This window comes from Drosophila bipectinata, chromosome XL (assembly GCF_030179905.1).
Source record: "Drosophila bipectinata strain 14024-0381.07 chromosome XL, DbipHiC1v2, whole genome shotgun sequence".
In the NCBI taxonomy this organism is placed as follows: domain Eukaryota; kingdom Metazoa; phylum Arthropoda; class Insecta; order Diptera; family Drosophilidae; genus Drosophila; species Drosophila bipectinata.
In genome coordinates this window covers 512789-533960 of record NC_091734.1, presented here as the reverse complement: position 1 = coordinate 533960, position 21172 = coordinate 512789, and the positions used below count along the sequence as shown (strand labels likewise).

General features: G+C 44.4%; 4 protein-coding genes and 1 long non-coding RNA gene across 5 annotated transcripts; 3 read left to right on the top strand and 2 right to left on the bottom strand.

The window, feature by feature from the left end:
* The first annotated feature begins 552 nt into the window (after positions 1 to 552).
* Positions 553 to 10981, top strand: LOC138925749 (uncharacterized). The gene is made up of 2 exons (XR_011441956.1): positions 553 to 667; positions 10859 to 10981. It is a non-coding gene; the product is annotated as an uncharacterized lncRNA (long non-coding RNA).
* A 1523-nt stretch (positions 10982 to 12504) lies between these two features.
* LOC108121162 (uncharacterized) lies at positions 12505 to 13231 on the top strand. Its single transcript, XM_017235106.3, has one exon. It carries the CDS (start codon positions 12511 to 12513, stop codon positions 13132 to 13134), a length of 624 nt encoding a protein of 207 aa, XP_017090595.2. The 5' UTR covers positions 12505 to 12510; the 3' UTR covers positions 13135 to 13231.
* Positions 13195 to 15489, bottom strand: LOC108121161 (uncharacterized). Its single transcript, XM_017235105.3, has 3 exons — positions 14691 to 15489; positions 13980 to 14631; positions 13195 to 13911 (listed from the first exon to the last, which is right to left on the bottom strand). Exons 1-3 carry the CDS (start codon positions 15198 to 15200, stop codon positions 13820 to 13822), a joined length of 1254 nt encoding a protein of 417 aa, XP_017090594.1. The 5' UTR covers positions 15201 to 15489; the 3' UTR covers positions 13195 to 13819.
* Positions 15490 to 15714: 225 nt separating this feature from the next.
* Cht11 (Chitinase 11) lies at positions 15715 to 17278 on the top strand. Its single transcript, XM_017235162.3, has 2 exons — positions 15715 to 16710; positions 16775 to 17278. The coding sequence occupies exons 1-2, from the start codon at positions 15824 to 15826 to the stop codon at positions 17145 to 17147; spliced, it is 1260 nt and encodes a 419-aa protein (XP_017090651.2). The 5' UTR covers positions 15715 to 15823; the 3' UTR covers positions 17148 to 17278.
* On the bottom strand, positions 17185 to 20944 carry Tmf (TATA element modulatory factor). Its single transcript, XM_017235161.3, has 5 exons — positions 20028 to 20944; positions 18416 to 19976; positions 18091 to 18364; positions 17800 to 18030; positions 17185 to 17743 (listed from the first exon to the last, which is right to left on the bottom strand). The coding sequence occupies exons 1-5, from the start codon at positions 20638 to 20640 to the stop codon at positions 17522 to 17524; spliced, it is 2901 nt and encodes a 966-aa protein (XP_017090650.2). The 5' UTR covers positions 20641 to 20944; the 3' UTR covers positions 17185 to 17521.
* Between the last annotated feature and the right edge of the window lie 228 nt (positions 20945 to 21172).

Below are 21172 nucleotides of genomic sequence, written 5' to 3'. Positions count from 1 at the left end.
GTATCGAGGGCAGCCCGCGAACAGTTAGACTTTGGCAGCACCGGCGACGTCATCAAACTCTCTGCTCAGCTGCTGTTTCTGCCTCGGCTGACGTCGCCGTCGCTGCTTCTTCAGCTTCTTCTTCCCAAATTACTTGTGTACACAAGCACATACATGTACAGTTTTGCATCGGTGTTTGTGTGTGTGTGAGTGTTTTTTTTTTTATTTCAATGTTTTTGTTGTTTTTTTTTTTTTCGTATTTTGTATTTCAGCTCTGCTCTCGCTCTTCGTCTGTGTGTTCGTTCGTTTGGCCGTCGGCTGCGTCGTCGGTTGCGCATATTTAAACGTGTTGCATAGTCTCTTGCCAGGCCCTCGTTCACTCAGCGCAGGCCAGTCCGTCCGTCTCTTCGTCGCTGCGTCACTCATTCAAGCACGCTGCTAGGCACACACACACACACACATACAACCCATACACACACACTAGTGTACACTTTGCTTCACACAAATTCAATTGGCCTCAATAATGAATTAACAAAAAAAAAAAATGAGGAAAAAAAAGAAAAGGAAAAAAAAAAAAGCAACGGACAGAGTGGCGTGCGAAAAGCGAAAGAATGAGACAGAGACAGCGAGCGAGAAAGAGGTAGAGTGGGGGGAAGAAAGAGAGAGCCAGATAAGCAAGTCGAGTCGTGTAAGTTGCGTTATTATTATTATTGTTGTTGTTGTTGTTGTTATAAAAAAAAAAAAGCATATTTGGGCTGATGAATTTCTTAACAACGCGGGTCCGACCGGGGCCCTAACCGCAAAAAAGACGCCAAGATGGCGAAACTGAAACTGTTAGATACATTGTATTCCCACAGCCTTGCCATACCGAACCAAGAAACCCAAGAAGAGCACTCTTCCCTTTTATGGGAAGAGAGAATTCTTGGCTCTTCCTTGGAAAGCTTTAAAGAAACAGATGATATTGCATTAAATATCATCCGATAATGACACACACATACATACATATGTATTTTTTGGTAACACCCACTGATCCCCACTGGTAGAGAGATAGCTTATCGGCATGGCGATCGCTTCTATCTATTGGGGATCTAGAAGGTAATATGTTTTCTGAAAGGTTACACTCGCCAGAGACCTTAATAGGTTAACAGTTAGATATTTTCGATACGTGTGTGTGTGTGTGTGTGTATTTTTGGTATGTCGTCTATCTCGCTCCCTCTACCAACACCACCACCCCCTCTCCACGAACCCCCCACCACTCCCCCTCTCATGGGTCTCCTGTTTAAAAACTTGTTGTGCTGCAAACGAAATTAAACGAAACGAGACGAGACGAGACGAAACAAAAACGACACGAAGCGGGGCCTTTCGAGAGAAGTCTCTGGCGACTCTGGAGATTAAAGAGCACAACCGATGAGCGTGTATATGTATGCTTTTTTTTTTTTTTTTAGTGTATATGTCAGTGCATGTATGGGTGTATGGGTGTATGTGAGTAAGCGAGCGCGTTGCGCAAGGCCAGGGCGTTTAGTTGTACGAGTGCAAGCGAGATAGCACTAGCTGGCCCAGTATTTTGTGTGTTTTTCGCTTGCCCCGACCACCTTTTCAACCGCCCACCTCATCCGCCCATCCCATCCCATCCCATCCATCGCCCCCGACTGGCAGTAAATTATTAAAATATTCATTATTAAATCTTTAAGTGGAAATATATACATACATATGTTTGTAATTAAAAAATGTATATAGTTACAATGAAAACTTATCGTTTTAAATTTTTATTACGAAATAAATGTAATATTCGAAGAAATATGATACTTTGGAATTATTTAGAAATAGAAACAGAAACATTCTACAAAGAAAGGCATCTATTTCCGGGAATATGCTTTATTGGCTTGGCGATACTTTACAGAACAAGTTGTATTTCCGGAAAATGAGAATTTCCGAACGGAAACTACCAATATTCAGAGTTATAGATACAAAATACACTTCATCGTGATTGATATATTTTTATTCGCGAATATTTCGGGTTTCAGTTTTCGGGTTCGGGTCGCGTGACTCGCGATTGCCCTCCATCTCCATCTCTGTCTCTATCGTCTATCTCCTTCGCTCCGTGTTCTTGGTGTAAATTTTTAACTCGTTTTTTATTTTATTTTTATTTTTTTTTTTTTTTGTGGATTGCTTTGCTTCATTGCCGCCGCTTTTCGTGTTTGCTTTTGTGTTCTTATTTGCTTGCGATTTCGTTTTCGCCTCCTCCTCCTTCTCCGTCTCCCCATTTTTCACCTTCCCTCCCACTCTGGCCACCCCACCTCTCCCAGTTGCCATCTTCTATACTTATTTGTATTTGTTTTTGCTTAACCAACAACATCAACAAAAACAACACAGCAGAAAGGCAAAAAAAAACACGAATTGCAACAAGAACAACAACCCGTTATGACTTTCAGGTGTGCTCTTCGTCTCTCTATCGCTTTCTCTCCCGGTCTCCCCCCCAAAAAAACCTCACCGCCATAACCTCGCTCTTCGACGCGTCTACGTTTTCGTCATCTGCGCCTTGCCTTTTTCGCTGTTAGCTGCTTTTTGTTGTGGCTTTTTGTTTTATTATTGTTATCAATATGGGATACCCTAATCGCAGACGTTCGGCATATTAGTTTCTATTGAGTTGTAACATTAACTTTTTTTCAGACTTGCTTTTTCTCTTGAAACTTGGGTGTTCATCGTAATTGGATTATTAAATTTTTATTTTATAGGAATATTATTTTTAAGTTAATAAAAGTTTAAGAATGAGAATTGGAATGAGAAAGGCACAAAAACTCCATTAAAAAAATATATTTACATAGTATTGTGCCAAATTCTTCTTTAAAGTATCCTTATTACCTTGTATTTTAAGCACTTACCTTGTCAGTACTAGTATTATTAGTCAGTAATATTATTTATATAAAAATATAACCCACTTTTTACAAGAAAAACGACCTTTTCAAAATAGCCACAATAATATTTTAAAAGTTATTATGTTTTAAACCTTAAAATCGTTTATTAAAACCCAAAAAAAAGAGTAATCTAAATAAGAATAATTTTAAACAGAAAAGCTTTTAAATGTTTTTTAAGACAAACTTAACTACCCTCCATAAATGTATTTTAACAATTTTTTGAAGAATACTATATAATAGTCTTGCCAATAGTAATAAGTAGCCCCGAGTCTAAAGCGACCTTGAATTGTAGGGCATTTAGGGTTTCCCATTAGCCGTCAGCTTATCGCTTCCCATTCAAATACAACTACAGATACTCAGATACTTTTACATTTACATCGACAACGAACGATGTCCATATATACGACGGACTCGTATTCAGATTCAGATTCAAATTCATGCAAAAAGCCCGCGGAGAGCCGGGTTGTCTGCTGCAGAAATGTGGGTTTTTTTTCCTTCCACTCGTCACTATTTTTTTTCTTTTTTTTTTTGTGGGCTATTTTTTGCTGCTGTTTGTCGTCATCGTTGTCAAATGCAATATTATTTTTGTTACTTAGATTTTCCCCCACCCAAAAACCCCCTTTTGGGCGCACTGGTCAAAATTTTCAAAATCCAGCCAAAGAGAGATTATTTTCTTTTTTTTTTTGGGATTTTCCCGAATGCAATGCAGGAAAAGCCTGGTAGGCTGGCAATAAAAACAATAAGAAAATAGTAAAACCAACAAAAGCACTTCCGCAGGCTAGAAAAGCACCGTTATTGTGTGTGAACGTGTCTAGGGAAGCTGATAACGGCACACACACGCACACCCACCCACCGTCGAATGATAGCAGAGTGCTAGTATTTGTATCTCTGAGATGAGATACATCGACTGCAATTCGATCTTTTGGCGCCATCTATCTAGAGCAGGGTTGCATTTCATTTTCGGTTTTGGTCAATTTTGTTGATTCCTATAATGTCTGCACTTCTATATCCATCAGATCCCCTTCAAAATTACCGATTTTCATATATGGCCCATGTTCATGGCTATATCTCGGCCAATTCTCATCCGATTCTCAAAGGGAATACCTCAAACGATTTGTGGATCGATTCTCCGTCATTCTGCATCAAAATCTCATCATAAAATATTTTTTAGATTTTTTTCCAATTTTTGTGGGGGGTCCCCTTCAAAATTACCGATTTTCGTATACGGCCCATGTCCATGGCTATATCTCGGCCAATTCTCATCCGATTCTTAAAAGGAATACCTCAAACGATTTGTGGATCGATTCTCCGTCATTCTGCATCAAAATCCCATCACAAAATATTTTTTAGATTTTTTTCCAATTTTTGTGGGGGGTCCCCTTCAAAATTACCGATTTTCATATATGGCCCATGGGAATGGCTATATCTCGGCCAATTCTCATCCGATTCTCAAAGGGAATACCTCAATCGATGTGTGGATCGATTCTCCATCATTCTGCATCAAAATCCCATCACAAAATATTTTTTCGATTTTTTTCCCATTTTTGTGGGGGGTCCCCTTCAAAATGAGGGATTTTCGTATATGAGCCATGTCCATGGCTATATCTCGGCCAATTCTCATCCGATTCTTAAAAGGAATACCTCAAACGATTTGTGGATCGATTCTCCGTCATTCTGCATCAAAATCCCATCACAAAATATTTTTTAGATTTTTTTCCAATTTTTGTGGGGGGTCCCCTTCAAAATCACCGATTTTCATATATGGCCCATGGGAATGGCTATATCTCGGCCAATTCTCATCCGATTCTTAAAAGGAATACCTCAAACGATTTGTGGGTCGATTCTCCGTCATTCTGCATCAAAACCCCATCACAAAATATTTTTTCGATTTTTTTTCAATTTTTGTTGGGGGTCCCCTTCAAAATCACCGATTTTCATATATGGCCCATGTTTATGGCTATATCTCGGCCAATTCTCATCCGATTCTTAAAAGGAATACCTCAAACGATTTGTGGGTCGATTCTCCGTCATTCTGCATCAAAATCCCATCACAAAATATTTTTTCGATTTTTTTGCAATTTTTGTGGGGGGTCCCCTTCAAAATTAGGGATTTTCGTATATGGCCCATGGGAATGGCTATATCTCGGCCAATTCTTATCCGATTCTTAAAGGGAATACCTCAAACGATTTGTGGATCGATTTTCAATATATTTTCTTCAAAAGAATGGAAATAAATATTTTCGATCAATATTTGAAATCAATTTCCGAAAAAGGTTTCAAGTACTGCCCCCTCGCTTGTGTGATTTTGGGAGCTATGACGAAATTGATACCACATTTTAATTAAATTAGTAACTCGGGGGATTTTTTAAAGTTTAGCGAGTAGCGCATGAAAGTCCAAAGTCTGTGTGCGACACCCCTTTAAAAATATACTCAAAAATACAACAATATATACAAAATATATATACATAGGCACATGTGAGTGTGTATATCCCCTACTGTGCGGGTATGAAATTGAGTTTCTGTGTGGGTGGAAGATTAGCGAAATCGGCAGAGTTAAATTCCGCACTTAAGCTGCTGCAGTCGACGCTGGCAGCGACGGCGGCGGCGCTGTTGGCGCTGGCAGAGCACAGCTAGCGCTTTTTCCTCTTCACTTGCTTTTGTTGTTCGTTTTGCGGCTCTTCGTTTCGTTTTTGTCGATTTTCTTTGCTTGCTGGCTTCCTCGGCGTTTCTCTTTTTTGCCAATTCATGGCGGTAAATTAGCAGCTGTGAAAAGGGGAAGGGGAGAACAAAGAGGAGGAGGAGGAGGAGGCAACAAAAAAGGGAGGCCACAAAATGGGCGACCATGTTAGAATTTTTGAAAAAAAAAAAAAAACAGAGTAAAGGGGGAGCGGATGGATGGGTACAGTTATACAGACCTCTCTCTCCAGGGCAATAGATCTGGCAAATTGCCAGGGTTGCCAGCCCTCCAAACAATATCCTTTTCACAGTTTGCAATTATAGGTTATGATTATTACATTTTTTTTTTAATTCCAAAAGCAATTGTAGTGTATCCATATTTTTGTGCTTTGTTGTCACGCCATATAATTAACATATTCATGTACACTTTTGTATACATTTATATGTATAATTTTTTGTATATAATGCCTCTCTTTTTGTTGCATTATATTCATTGTTGTTGGCTTGACGTGATTCATGATTTATGGAATTTACAAGCCCACATTTCCAGATAATACAAAAGCTCAACATTAGCTGTCATCACTGGCTTCGGTTTTTGTTTTTTTTTTTTTCACTTTTTTAATTTTCTTTGTGGCTTAATTTTAATGAATAATAATAAAAACAAACCCCAAATTAATCCTGAAAATACTTTCAAAGTTAAAGCTGAAATGCTGGAAACACTTAATGACTCACTTTAAAGAAACTTAATCAGATAAAAGACCAAAAAAAACAGTGTTCCATGACTCAAGTCATTATCAAATAATATTTATAATTAAATCAGAGATAAAGACATTCCAATAGTTTTATTTCGATTTTGAAGATATAGTTAGGGAATATACTCCTACCTGAACAGAAGCATGCCTCGAGATCTTGTGTAATCCTTTGTATTCTTCACATATGTATGTACTTCCCCCTGACCCTTAATTGCTAAAGCTTGTGACCTTTGTCCCTTATCCCTTTCTACCTGAATTCCAGCTTAGAAATCCCATCTCCCAGGTAGCTGGAGACTCTTCCGGGCAGTACTTCTACTTTGCAATTGAAAACCGAGATGGGTTGACCGAAAATACATTTAAGAGATACATTCGTTGAATAAATTATAAACGTGAGATGCATTTCAATGGGAAATCTCCTAAAAAAAAACAAGCTCTCTTCAATTCCCAATGAAAAACTTTAATGGAATAAAGATACCTTCAAGTATAAGAACCCCCCCAAAAAAAAACCCCTTTAAAGTCAGACTTTGTGAAATTTGAAATATTTCGTTATTAAACTTTTTGCCTCCCTTTCCTGTGCCTCCTTCTCCTTCCCAGTTTTCTCCCCGCCATTTCGTTTATCCGACTTTTCTCGTTGTTCCCTCCTTTTTATGTTTTATGTCTTCCTTTTGCCCCCTTTTACAAATATGCTCTCCCTGATGTACATATGTATTTTGGAATATATATATATATATATTTTTATAGAAATCGAAGCGTGAAAAGAAAATTGGTTTTTCATATCTACATACATGTGCTTGTGTGTGTTTGCCGCTTTGGCGCTTCTTCTTTGCTTTTTCATTCCAAGTTTTATTAAAAAAAAAATACATATTTAAATATATGCATGTAGATGTGTGGGTGTTTGTATATATGTATAATTATAACATATATATGTATGTATAAGGCATTACTTCTTCTCTTTATGGCCTTTGGCTTGGCTCATAAATAAATATGAATATCCGACAGATACATACATTCCTAGATATATAGATACATTTTATAATTTTTTTTTCTCACTGCAACAACAATGGAAAGCTAAAATGGCAAAATTGCAAAATTAAAGACAAAGATAGAAAGAGTGAGAGAGAGAGAGAAAGAGGGCTAATTGTTTCTTATATTTAAAATTATTTTTTTAAAGGGTATATGGATTTGTTAAAAAAAATCAAGGGTTAAAGGAGAACGCAAGTATCGGGTATCTTATAGAGCTTGAGCAAGAGTAACAGTGCCCTTGATCGATATTTTCGATACTTTTCGATAGTAAGATCATCTCCATCGATTCTTTCGATTGGTCCATTAATTGTTAAAGGGTTTTTAAGACCAACAAGGTTACTTGAGGGTCAAGGCTTAGGTTTGCTTAGGGTTTTTATAGAACCTTGGGTTTATAAAAGGTTTATTTATTTCTATGTATTTTTTTCTTATAAATAATTAACTTTAGAACTTGACTTACGACTTATAAATACTACCCTATATTTTAGTATTTATAAGTTAAGTTTTCCAGTTATTTTGGAATGAAACCTCATATGAAAATTCATAAAATCTTCAAATCCTTTATATTTTTTAAATATTTTCGAACTCTAGTACCGGTTATCATATAGCCAAGCTTCCCATTCACAATTCTTATAGCGAACCATCCCCTTTCCAAGTGGGTAGATCAATAAGACCCTGACTCTATGGGAAAATGCCATAAATCCAAGGTTCTGCAGAGTATTCAGAATTCCTGACCCCCTGCAGGTCGGATGGATTTTGGTGCACTGCCAAAAGAAATCCCCAAGATACAAGCAAAGTAAAAGTTAGAACTCGAAGTCGATACATGAATACTCTATATTTTGTAAAGGGCTGGGGAATATTAAGTGTTATAATAACTTTTAAGGAAGTTTTCATATAATAGAGGTAGTTTTATAATATTAATATTAATTTATGATATAGTTTTTTGGAAAATATTTAAAAATAATAGAAGGGTATGTGTTTTTAAGGAAAAGTAGAGTCCATTGAACCAAAAAAAATAATGAGCGAGGGAGTCGGGGCTTTGGAAGAGGGGATGGGTTAGGGGCAAAGGGTTATCCGGGTGTATATACACACACTCCTATAGATATACCCATCTACATGCAGATTTTTGGCTTCCACTTGTTGTTTCTACTTGCCACCCCTTCTCGCCCACCCATGACCACCACCCACCCATGCCACCCACTCCTCCCCCCTCTCTTCTCGGCAATCGATTCCATTGAAAAATGTTGGGTGCCTAGAAACAAAGCGAAAAACAATATGTATCTTATAGATACATGCACAAAAAACCAAAAAAAAAACCCAAAAAAAGGAGGAAAATTGGGGAAAAAATTATAAAAAAAAACACGTAACGAAAAAGGAAACAAAAAGTAAAAGCCAATCATAAAATGCCGGACAAGGCAAAGAGACAGAAAAGAGACGAACAAGATTTAAAAGAATGGAAGATAAAAAAAAGCGAAATAACAGAAAGTAAATATTAAAAGCAAAACGGAATAAAATAAAAAGAACAGCAGAAAGCCGAGATACAAATCTGTGTATCCGTCAGATACACGTGTGGCTGTGTGTGTGTGTGTGTATTTAATCTGCAATGATCTCCAGCTCAGAGACTTCTTGATGGAAAAAAAAGGTCAAAGTATCTCTCTGACTCTCTCGATGAACAAAAATACAAAAAAAAAAAAAAAAAACACCATAAAATAAGCACAAAAAGAGAGAGATAGACAGAGAGAGAGATAGCAAGAGAGAGTGCGGGCAAGGGGGATGGGAGGTGGAAAGCAACAACTGTTAACTTTAAGTCGCAGCTGGTTATGGTAGAGAGCGAGCGAGATGGGTAGCGAATAGGTGGTAAACAGTTACAATCGCATAAAAACAGATACATACACACAAAAGTATCTTAAGCTTATAATATACACTGCATAGATACTATATATATATATATATACTATATAATAGAGATTTATGCATTTCATACTTGCAGATACATATATGTATCTTTGTGTGTGTGTTTGTGATGATGCATCTGTACATGGCCAATATACAACAATTTTGTGCCATCGGCCACCAAAGCCAACAAAAACAACAACAACAATAACCATAGTAACAAAAACAACAACAACGAAGGTCGTCACTATCGCTATCTCTCTGCCTCGGTCCTCAGTCGACGCCAACAGCGACAGCGACAGCGGCAGAGGCTGGGCAGAGGCTTCAACATAGAAAATTGAGAAAACTGCATTAAATTTTCGTTTCTGCGCCTTGCCCCTACCACCCCACCTCCCGCTCCCTCTCGCATCCCTCCCCTGCTTGCAGCAAAAACTTTATTTTCCCTCCCTCCCCCTGCAACCATCGTCCGCTACCCCGCCCACAAAAACCACCCATCCGCCGCCCCCTATTCGCTTTTGTCTGCTTCTTGCTTTTTTTAGTTTTTTTTTTTATTTTGGCTATGATTTTGTTGCTTTCCCACTCACTATGCCAAAAGTTTCATATTTAAGCTTACAGGCGAGGTCAATCAAATAGGGATTACAGCTATTTAAGACCTTATATTCATTTAATAAAAATTACTTATAAAATATTAAAAAACTATCAAAAATAATAAGAAAATTTTGATGAAAACTTAAGGTTTGGTTGCCTAAAGGTCATATTTATAACCTTTAATCAAGAGATATTTTAAAACAATTCATTTTATATATTTTTAAAGACAAAAAATAATATTTTTATAAATTTTTTATTAATATATTCACCAAAGTTTATAACAAACACGTTTAAAACCCTATAATACTACCTTTTATACCGTATGGATCATGATTTTTGATAATATTGTAAAGATAATTAATAAAAAGCGCAAAAAACTAAGAGTTTTTTTTTTCAAAAACCCAACAAAGCTTATAATCTTCAAATAATCGAAAGCTTTTAGACATATCTATTATTATTATTATTTTAATTGTATCATAATATCAATTAAAAAAAAAACTTAAAAGCCCCAAAAATATCTTCCAAAAACCTCTTTAAAGAAAAACCCCCAAAAACCCATATTTTTGACGTTTGCTGTTCATGTGTGTGCTTGCTTGTTCTTGTTCGTGCTTGTGCCAGTGTGTGTGTGTGCTGTGTGTGTGTGTGTCTGTAAAGCTATTATAGCTGTACATAGATAATAATTCCAGGCCATAAGATATACAATTCGCATTTTATGTTTCCATGCCAAAAAAAAAATAAAACCCAAAAACGAGGCAAGAGGGGGAGGCAATAAAAAAGAAGAAGAAGAACCCGAAGAAAAAAATAAGAAGAAGAGGAAGAAGCCAAAGAGATGAGCTATAAGAGTTTCAATAAGAGAGAGTGAGAAGAAAAAGAGCATCTGCGAGGGTGGCAAACAAATTAATGGGATCTGATCTATTCGCAAAAAAAAAAAAAAAAAAAACACGCAAAATACACATGCAATAAGTACATATCACATCATATCATATCATTTATAAAAAAAAAAAACAAATAATATACAACGAAATCCACTTTCAGATATGCCACCCCCGGATAAAGAAGAAGAAGGAGGAGGCAGAGAAGAGAAATCAAACAAAAATGGCCGGCAAATTAAAAATACATTTTACCCCAAAAACAAAATAAACAAAATAAGATACTGGACGCCGCAAGGGACAGGGAGGGATAAGAGTAGAATAGAAGAACAGCTGCCAGAGAGAAACCAACAACAACAAAAACAAAAAAACAGGAACAAAACCGAAAGGGAGCCGAAAACAGATGCGAAAAAGAAACAGCTGAAACCTGAATACCGAAAGCCGAGAAGAAAACACAACAACAACAACAACTATCCAAAGACAAGACTCTTCTTCTATCGGCTTGTAATTCTCAAAAAAATATTTAATTTTTTTACTAAAGCTTCTAATGAAGTTTGTAGAATGTTGTAGATCAACCTTTGACCTTAAAATCTTGGGCTAGAAACTGAATAAAATAAAACCAATAAAATGATCTTTTTTTTGGAAAGAAACCCATTTTAGGAAACCTTCTTACAATCATGTCCTATCCTGTTTAGAAAACATATTTTTTAATGTTTATATTCCTTTATCTTCGCCATCTCCTCCTCCTCCTCGTCCTCTGCTCCATTATCTCATGCTCCCTTTTCGCCTAGAAAGCCAACCCCCTGGAAATGAGCAGCAGCAACCCCCGATGCCCCCCGCCTACAACTCCCCCCTCCCTGTCTTCTTGTTTTTCCGCCATTTCTATGTAGTATATAAGTTGCGCGCCATCGTTCTGCTTCTTCCCTATATCTCCCTCTTTCTCGGCGCCTTCACCAACTCTCCCTCCTACCACCTTCTGCTTCTTCTACCACCTCCGCCCACTTGTATATGGCGCGCATTTTCCGAATCGGGGCCTCGGAAAGAGACTATTCAAGTTGTGGGTTGCACGATACATACAGACGTATATACATACATAAATACATCATATATACATACATACATATGTACATGACCAGCACATAAATACATACATACATACACACAAGCTGCCGCATTTTCGTATTTTCCTTTGCTTTCTTGCTTTTCTCCTCTTTACAGCCTTGTCTTTGTTCGGTTTGCTTTTGTTGGCAGTTTAATTATTAATTATTTAGGCAATTTTGTACTTAAATACCAAAGTACATAAAACGAAATATGAAAAGATACTGTATATAAATAGGTACTGTTATATGGCGAAAGGATTCCCAAGCCATGGGGCTCGAAAACATTAAAATCTATTTCTTAAATTGTTGAATTAAGTTTCTATTTTCAAGGTCTTAAATTATAGTACATATTAACGTACATTAGTATGGCTAATTACCATTCTTACACAAATAACGGGACTATAGCATACTGCGTTGGAACACAAGACCATTTATACGATCTTGTGCGTTTCAATTATTATTTCAAGTAAATTTCACGTTTTAATCACTTACCAGTTTAATAACTCCTCTAGATGCTTTATTCTTCAGAACCGCCACTCGAAAATACGCAAATGGAACGAGCAGCCCGAAACAAAATCAAAACTAAGATGCAACGGCAACAAGAGACTTGAAGTTGGCGCCAAACGGGCCTTCAAGGGGCTGCCACCTGTTACAAAGTTTTTATCGATGGTACTATCGATAATAAATAAAAACAATAATAAAGCTTAGACTTTTGGCCATGCCATCTCTAGGAAAGCATTCCCGGTTCATTTCAAAGCAAGTCGAAATTAGATTATTTACCATGTACCAACCGGCAAGCTCGACTCCGGACGATCAGCGTAATGTGGAGGTGAAGGCAAGGATTCCGGGTGGCCAGGAGGGATTCGCTGGCCGGCTGGATATTGCCCGGAAGCTGACCGGCGTGCCGGAAGCGGAACTAATCGTGCAGCGAGACGTGTTCTTCATATCGCCGCTGGGCGGCCGCCTCAAGCTGCGCTATCTTCAGCCGCCGGCTCGCTCCCAGCTCGTCTACTACGATCGCCCCGATGTGGCCGGGCCGAAGCTCTCCACGTTCAACAAGATCGAAGTGGATGAGCCCGAGCTGCTGGAGAAGATCCTCCGTCAGTCGAACGGTGTGCTCGGTGTCCTGGCCAAGACGCGCCATCTCTTCCTGCACGGCCAGACGCGCATCCACCTGGATGAGGTTCAGCATCTGGGTCATTTCATGGAGTTTGAGGTGTGCCTGAAGCCGGAACAGACCCTGGAGGAGGGTCAAGCGATTGCCGAGGAGTTGTCCAAGGAGTTTGGCATCAAGGAGGAGGATCTAATGGCAGGATCCTATTTCGATGCTCTAGCAAAGTAAGATCAAGAAAATAAAGGCCTTGTCAGCTCCCAAATATCTTGGAAATAATTAGAAACAATTAAGGTTTTATTTTTTAAATATATTTAATATATCGTGAGTTGTTGCAAAAACACAAAGTCAAACTCAGGGCCTAGCAATGGATATTTACAAAATTGCTTTTTCCATTTCAGTTGTTTAGTTGTTTCGTTATTCGTTGACTATACACAGGGTCGGTGTGGGGAGAGGAGTTAGGACCTGGAAATATCTGAATATATATCTGAATATTGTAAATGCAAAATGTTTAAAACGACGAACACAACGGGGATGAAGCGCAATAATGTCGGCAAGAGAAACTCTATTCCTGTTAATTTTTTTTTTTTTTTAAGTTTTGTGTTAAGTTATTGCTGTTAACTGTCGAACTAAACTAAGGCTTACGAGCTAGGACTTGAGGATTACGCAGGGCGACGAGTTGAGCCGGGCCTAGGGTTCTAAACAAACAAACGTCCAAAGGACTCGAGGAGCAAGCTTCAAGCTTTCCCCTTCCTCTCTTTGGATTTCAGTTTTAATTTTTTTTTTTGATTGGTCTTCCAATGAGCTGTGACGAAATTCGTGACGTAAATTAATTTTGGCTTTTGGGCTAAAGGACATGGAGGGTGTGGCTTGTATATGGCGCTTAAAGCTAGGAGCAGGATTCGATTCTCTTCCTCTAACAGTAGGAGCCAATCAGGCTTATGGATATCGACTCGGATATGGGATCCGGCGCAGAGATCGGTTTCCAGTACAACCAGTTATAGCTGACTGCAAGGAAAAAGGGGGGAAATTATTAAAAAATTAAAAAAAATTAAAAAAAAAAAATGGATACTTACGGACATAGGACTGGGTGAGTCGGAGGGAGAGGGTGCGACAGCGGTGCCGGCACTCGCTGGTGGGTCGGAGTATGATGAAACGCGTACCCACCGCCTGGTGAACGTAAACATTGGGGCACTCGGTCTCCGGCAGCGTGTAGGCTGGCGCTTGGGCCGTATCGATGGCCACGTATCGCTCCAGGGCCACGCCCATGCTGGGCAGACGAGGCGGCCGGGCGAATATCGGTCGCAGGAGACGCGCGGGCACCATGCGATTGCAGCGCCACAGATTGTGCGCCTGCTGCGTCCATGTGGGCGTCCCAACGCCAGCGGCATCGCCTCCAGAAGCATCTCCGGCTTCCGCAGAGCCCGCCGAGCTACTGCTGCTGTTGAACTGCCCGAAGAGATCCTCGAGATTGTGGACACCCTGGTTGGTGGAGTGAACACGATAGGCATCGCGCTGGAAGATCTTGTGGTTGCTGGCGTAGATGTTATAGAAGTCCCTCAGGTCGATGGCCTCCTGCTGGCTGCGGAAGGCGTACGGAACACTCTCGCCGGCTACTACGGGCTGATGGCACTTGTGGGTGGGTGGATTGGGATGCCCTTCGCACTCGTCGCTCTCTAGCCAAACGGTCTCCACACTGGCACACGGACCACAGCTGAGATCCTCCACCTGCAACACACTTGATGATGTTTTCCAAGGACTTTTTGGAATTTGGGGGCTAGACTTACCTGGAAGAAGGGATTGCCCATGAGGCAGGACTCGTCGTAGAGCTCAGTCAGCTGGGGGAAGCGCTGGATGAGCGGCATGGTCATGCGACGCCACATTCGCATTCCCGGATAGACCATGGCCTGGACGACGCGCTCCTGATGGCCACCAGCTCCGGTCGTCTCATACCGATACGCGGCCACGCACAGCGAGACGAGGGTCAGGTAGAACAGCCAGCACAGGATCTGGCGCCGGCGATCCAGCAGATGGTGCAGTACCTCCAGTTTCAGGTAGGCGGTTAGTGGGGCGGGCGGCATGGCGTTGGGTGTGGGCGAGACACCGACCGGTGTGAGTAGGTTGCGCTGCCGGAAATACTGGAACAGCACATAATTGTCGAAACTGATGGAGCGCACCTCGTAACGGGACTCGGCCAGGCGACGGAGCTGCCTCATAGCGCCGGAGTACCGTTGGAGCAGTTGCTGACGGCTCAGCTGGACAAAATTCGTGTCCACCTCCAGCTCGAAGTCCTCCATGGTGCTATCTTTCGGTTCTTTTATCGACTTCCTTTGTTTTGAGTGTTTTTGTTTGTGTTTCCTCGTCACCCGTCACTCCATTTTTTTCTTTTCTTTGAAATTTCGGTATTTTGTTGTTGTTGTTTTCCTTTGGCTGCTTTGGTTCGGAAGAGCGGGGGTGCGAGGCGCGCCTGTTTTGTTAACAGGCCTTACTAATAATTTTGTTTAAACCATAAATCAATTAAAATCAAATAAAATCGCGTTTAATCAAAACAATTTCCTGTTGTTTTGATCAGTGTGACCAGGCTGTGTTTGGGTGGGTGTGTGGGGGAGTAAAAGAGAGGGCTTGTTTTCAAAAAATATACATATATTTTAAACTAAAAAAAGTATTTCTAGTTTTGATTCATTTGGAATTATATTTTTTAACAATAATACAATTTTAAATTAGCTTCTTTAGTAACATTTAAAAGTTACCTTTTAATAGTACCCTCCCCTTAAGAAATACTGCAAGAATAGCAACAATCTGGCCACACTGACTGATACTGGCCATTGTTTTGGTTTTGTTTTTGTTTGTTGTTGTTAGATGATAAGAAATTGGAGAAAAAAAACAACATCCAAATGTGAACCGTTAGAAAAACAACAAAATGGTATCCTATACGCAAGTGGAACACCCGCCGAGGAGCGACCTTTCCAAGAGAAGCATCATAGTCCGCTGCTTGGCGGGGATCTCGCTATTGTTGTTGTGTTCCTGGGGTTTCTGGACAAGATTCGGGGATGACAAGGGCAAGTGGTGGTCGGGGAACAAAGAACAACGCCTGGTGTGCTACTACGCCACCGATGACGCCCATAATCTCAGCCTGTTGGACGTGCCGGGCGATTTGTGCACCCACATCAACATCGGACCCGCCTTCCTGGACAACTCCACCCTGGTGCTGCCGCAGGCTCTGGAGCGAGTGCTCCGGAACGACAGCCACACCTTTCGGACAGCCCATCCGCAGGTGCATCTGCTGCTGTGGATCGGCGGCGCCGACAGTGGCCAGCAGTTCGCTCACATGGTGGCCAACCATGCCCGGCGCAAGGTCTTTCTGCGGTCGCTGCGGGAAGTGCTGCGCTCGTACCCCAGCCTGGATGGCATCGATCTGGACTGGGAGTTCCCGAGTGCCTACAACGAGGAGCGCATGCACTTCAGCCAGCTGCTGTACGAGATCCGGGCGGAGTGGGGGCGCGAGAAGCGGTCCTCGGACATCCTCTCGCTGGCGGTGGCGGCGCCCGAGGGCATCGCCTTCTACGCCTACAACATCCGGGAGCTGAATCTGTACGCCGACTACGTCAACCTGATGGCCTACGACTTCCACTTCTATCGCAAGGACATGCCCTTCACGGGCCTGAACGCCCCGCTCTATGCCCGCGCCCAGGAACGCTCCCTGATGGCCACCTTCAACATCAACTACACGGTCCAGTGGTGGCTGAGCAACGGCCTGGAACCGCACCGTCTGGTGGTGGGCCTGCCCACCTATGGCCACTCCTTTACGTGGGTATCCCTCTATCTCTGACTCTAGTATAGTTATCCTAACTATAGGGTGATCCATTTCCAGGCTGGTCAACGCCCTCAACCGGCGAGTGGGTGCTCCGGCCATGGGCTATGGCAAGTGCGGCAGTCTCGGCTTCACGACCCTCTCGGAGACGTGCCAGTGCGTCGGCAACTTCCTGAACCCGGTCTACACCTACGACACGGAGACGTGCTCCCCCTACCTGAGCATGCTGCACGAGTGGATCTCGTACGAGAACCAAACCAGCATCCAGTGCAAGGCCAGCTACGTGAGGTCCTTGGAGCTGGGCGGCGTAATGGTGTTCTCGCTGAACAGCGATGACCTGCAGAATGCCTGCAGCCTGGTGCCGCCGCAGTCGGATGGCAAGCCCGTCTTTCCCCTAACCCAGACGGTGAGGGAGGTCCTCAACGAGTCCTGATCAAGGACATGGTCCTGATCTGTGTACATAGGCGCAGTCGTAGACGATAACTTTATGTATATATTTATATAAATTAAATTATCACAATCGATCAATTCATAATGTAACTAGGATAGATAGATAGATAGGGTTAAGCATGCACAGGACCAGGACATCGGGACATCGGGATGTCGGGATGTCCGGGATAAACATATACACATATATATATAGTACATATTGGCATGTATGTACATGGTGTTGGTGTGAGTCATCCAACAAAAAAAACAATAATAATACATTGCATGGGAAAGTGGGGGGGAGGGGGAATGGGGCGGCTACGTTCGCCTCAGGCATGGCAACTCTGGCAGGGAGACAATCCTGCGCTCCGGCGGCCATCATGTCTGCTTGCCCGGTGGCCGCTGAAGATTCGGCGGCGGATTGGCCAGCAGCTCGTCGATCTGCAGCTTGTAGGCCGCCTTCAGCTCGGTCAGATCCAGTTCCAGCTCCTCGGTGCGCTCCACCTTCTCCCCGTACATCTGCAGCAGGGCGTCGTAGCGATGCTGCAGATCCTTGTAGCCACTCTCCATTTCCTCGTACGTCACCATTTTCTCCTTCATCTGGACGGGCGAACTCAGGATTAGGAATGAGGCTTGAAAGGATTAGATGGTCTTACCGTTTCCAGCTCGATGGTTAGATTGGATATCTCGCCATCCAGGACACCGCGCTCGGCCTGGAGGCGCGACAGCTCCCACTGCAGGTGGGTCAGTTCCCCGTCCCGCTGCTTGAGCAGCGCCTGCAGGTGCTCCAGCGTGGTGGTGTTCGACGAGAGGAAGCTCAAGTGCACGCCCTGGACGATGCCCGATGGCTGGCGGTGACCCGAGTTGGAGGCACAGTCCAGGTCATCCTGGTGGGGGGATTAGGATTAGAGGATTAAGGATAACTAGGATGAGCTTGAAGATCTTACCGCCTGCCAGTCGATTATGCCGCCCAGAGCCTCCTCGTTGGAGCCGCTATCGTCCACCAGACTGAGCGGCGGCGAGGCCCGAACTGGCGCCACCTGGGACTTGGGCAGCTGCATCGGAGCCTGTTGCTGTAGCTCACTGCTGGCCTTCACCGCCTCCACGGTCAGCAGGGTGGGCTGCTGTTGCTCCTCCACCAGCTTCCGGGCCAGCTGCTCCTCTAGCTCGGCAATCCGTTCCTGCTGCCGCCTCCCATCCTCCTCCAGTCGCGACAGCTTGCTGAAAGAGAAGGAGTTAGTGCCTGGAAGGAGTAACTAGACAAGGACGCACCTCTGCTGATGGCTCTCCTTGGTGGCCGCCTCCTGTTCCTGCTGCCGCAGAGCCATCTTGGCCGCCTCGGCCTCCATGAGAGCGCCCGAGAGCTTCTCCTCCAGCAGACTGCAGCGAGTGCGCAGCAGCTCCTGCTTCTCGCCCTGCACGGACTCCAGCTGCTGCAGGGAACGCAGCTGCACCTGGGTGTCGTCCAGCTTCTGGAGCAGCTGCTGCTCCTCCCGATTCCAGCCCGCCGACCGTTGGTCCAGGGTGCGCTGCAGTGCCTCTATTTGCCGGATCAGAGGCGTGGTGGTGGCGCCCAGCTCGTGCGTGGAGCTCTCCGCCCGGAGCTCGGCGGCCTCCAGACGGCGCAGCAGCTGGCGGTTCTCCTCGCGCATCTGCTGCTCCCGCCGCGCCAGGTTGTGCTCGGCCAGGCGCAGCTTCTCCCGGAGATCGGACACCTGCTGGACGTACTCCTGCTGCTCGGCGCGCATCGTGTCCTGTTCGTGGCGCGTCCGCTTCTGGAGGTCGCCCTTGAGGCCGTCGAAGCTGGCCTGGAGGGCGGCCAGGCGGGACTGCAGATCCTCGATCTTGCTCCGGCACTCGGCGTTCTCCTCGTCGACGCGTCGCTTCTCCGCCGTCATCCGGCACACGGCCTCGATCTGGGTGCGTTCCATTTCCTCCTTGGCGGCCAGGGACTTCTTCAGGCGCTCCGACTCGCTGGAGAGCAGCGAGATCTGCTCGCCGTTCTTCTTCAGGAGCGTGTCCGAGGTCTTCTCCTTGGCCCTCAGCTTCTTGATGATCGTCGACTGCTGGAGGATCTCCTTGGAGAGCTTCTCGCCCTCGGACTGCAGGCCCTGGATCATCTCGTTGCACTCGGCCAGCTCGTCCTTGGGGATCTTATTCTGCAGCTCGTCGCGCAGCGTCTTGATCTGGATGCGGAGAGCATCCCGCTCCCGGATGCTGGCCTGGAACTTCTTCTCCAGCGCCGACAGACGCTGCACCGCCTCCGCCGCATCAGCGGCATCCGGCGCCGACTCTACCCGCGATCTCAGCTCCTGATTGCGCTCCTGGAGCTCGGCGTTCTGGCGCTCGGACTGCAGCAGGCGCTGCTCCCGCGCCTCAATGACCTGGTTCAGTTCACTGATGCGCTGCACCAGCTTGTCCAGCTCCGACTGCGAGTCCTCCGACAGCAGCGATATCTCCGACGGCTCGCGATGGTGTCCCTTCGGCTTCAGGGCCATCTTACCCCCGGCCACACTCCCCAGCTCCTTGAACTTCTGCGGGCTGGTCCGGGTGGCGGTGCTGTTGGTGCTGGAGTCGCCGTTCGGATTCGAGATGATCTCAATGTCCGAGGAGGTGGACGAGTAGCTCTGGTCCACAACGTCTCCGGCCGGCGGGGCCGAGGAAGCGCCCGTGGTCCTCAGCTTGCCCTGGGCCGGCGACTTGCCCTTGTGATGGTGGCTCATTTGCATTTGGATGTCCTCGAAGCTCTGTGTGGAATCCGAATCCGCTCCGGCCACATTGCCGGCCGCCTGGGTGTCGCTGAACACCAAGGCCTTCATGGTCTTGGTCGAGTCTGAAAGGAAGAGGGATTACAGAGAGTTACGGAGGAGGAGCTGTAGCATACCATTGAGATGATCCTCCATGTGGCGCTCCAGTTGGGTCCCCTCGTCGTCGTCGTCGTCCTCGCCATCGCCCTCGGCATTGTCGGACGTCTCGTTGCTGGCTATGATCACAATGCTGTCGGGCAGTGAGGGCTCCGTGTCGGGTGACATCTCCAGCTCGCTGGCCGTCGTGGCAGTGATCAGTTCCAGCGAGGACTCCGAGGGACGCTTGGCCACCGACATCGGCAGTTCGGCCCCGCCGCCAGTGGGCGAGATCGGCGATGTGGGCGACGACAGCAGGTCCACCGAGTCCGAGGTGGCCGACTGGCGTTTCGCGTACAATGCAGACGATGCGGTACCGGATGTGGGTGTGGTGGTGGTGTCGCTGGCGCGGGGCGGAATGGTAACCATTTCGTTGGCGTGTGGATTATCGAAGAACGTGGGCGTGTCCGAGGGTGGTGTGGCGATACTGCCCGCTGACGACGACGAGGGTAGGTGGCCGCCAGCTGGCAGGTCGTGACCCGATCGCGTGTCAGGGACGCCAGTGTTTTCTTTTTCGGCCGCTGCCTTGCCCTCATCGTCCTGGATGTCCAGAGCCTCGATCAGCACCGTCTTGGCCTTCTCGAACCAGCTCATCGTTGCTGTGTGTTGGTGCTGTGCCAGCGAGTGCCAGGCGTGAAATGAATATCCGGAGTTTGTTTACTTCTCGGCTCGGCTCGGCCGTCGCTCGGTGGACGGCACACACCCCGATATTCCAGCTGCTTTCCAGGTGGCCAGGTGGCTAGGTGGCTGGGGGCCGATTCAGGGGCACATCCCGTGTCGCTGCAAACACTTGAAACTCTGCAAAGTCCAAAATTAATGGCAGGGTCAGCAAGTCCGAGTCGGGATTCAGTTTTTTGCCAGCCCAGCCAAAAAACAACAACAACAACAGCACCAACGTCACACATTAAGTGTGGCCGTTTTATCCAATTGGAAATTGTAAAAAATACTAGATATTTATAACACAGAAACTAATTAAAGTTTTAGTAATGTTTGTTAAATGCTATTGTAAAGATTAATTGATTAAAATTAATTTAAAATAAGCGAAATAATTAATAATTTCAAATATTTTATCCTTAAATAAATAACTCATAAATAATCTTTTTTAATTTAAATAATTAATATCTTA

What these genes read in the sequence shown, in the direction of transcription:
- Cht11 (XM_017235162.3), top strand. Translation starts at nt 15,824, where the DNA reads ATGGTATCCTATACGCAAGTGGAACACCCGCCGAGGAGCGACCTTTCC. An exon ending in ACCTATGGCCACTCCTTTAC is followed by an intron (nt 16,711 to 16,774) that starts GTGGGTATCCCT and finishes ATCCATTTCCAG; the next exon opens with GCTGGTCAACGCCCTCAACC.
- LOC108121162 (XM_017235106.3), top strand. Translation starts at nt 12,511, where the DNA reads ATGCCATCTCTAGGAAAGCATTCCCGGTTCATTTCAAAGCAAGTCGAA.
- LOC108121161 (XM_017235105.3), bottom strand. Translation starts at nt 15,200, where the DNA reads ATGGAGGACTTCGAGCTGGAGGTGGACACGAATTTTGTCCAGCTGAGC. An exon ending in TGGGCAATCCCTTCTTCCAG is followed by an intron (nt 14,632 to 14,690) that starts GTAAGTCTAGCC and finishes AGTGTGTTGCAG; the next exon opens with GTGGAGGATCTCAGCTGTGG. An exon ending in ACTCACCCAGTCCTATGTCC is followed by an intron (nt 13,912 to 13,979) that starts GTAAGTATCCAT and finishes TTTTCCTTGCAG; the next exon opens with TCAGCTATAACTGGTTGTAC.
- Tmf (XM_017235161.3), bottom strand. Translation starts at nt 20,640, where the DNA reads ATGAGCTGGTTCGAGAAGGCCAAGACGGTGCTGATCGAGGCTCTGGAC. An exon ending in AAGGAGAGCCATCAGCAGAG is followed by an intron (nt 18,365 to 18,415) that starts GTGCGTCCTTGT and finishes CTTCTCTTTCAG; the next exon opens with CAAGCTGTCGCGACTGGAGG. An exon ending in GCATAATCGACTGGCAGGCG is followed by an intron (nt 18,031 to 18,090) that starts GTAAGATCTTCA and finishes TCCCCCCACCAG; the next exon opens with GATGACCTGGACTGTGCCTC.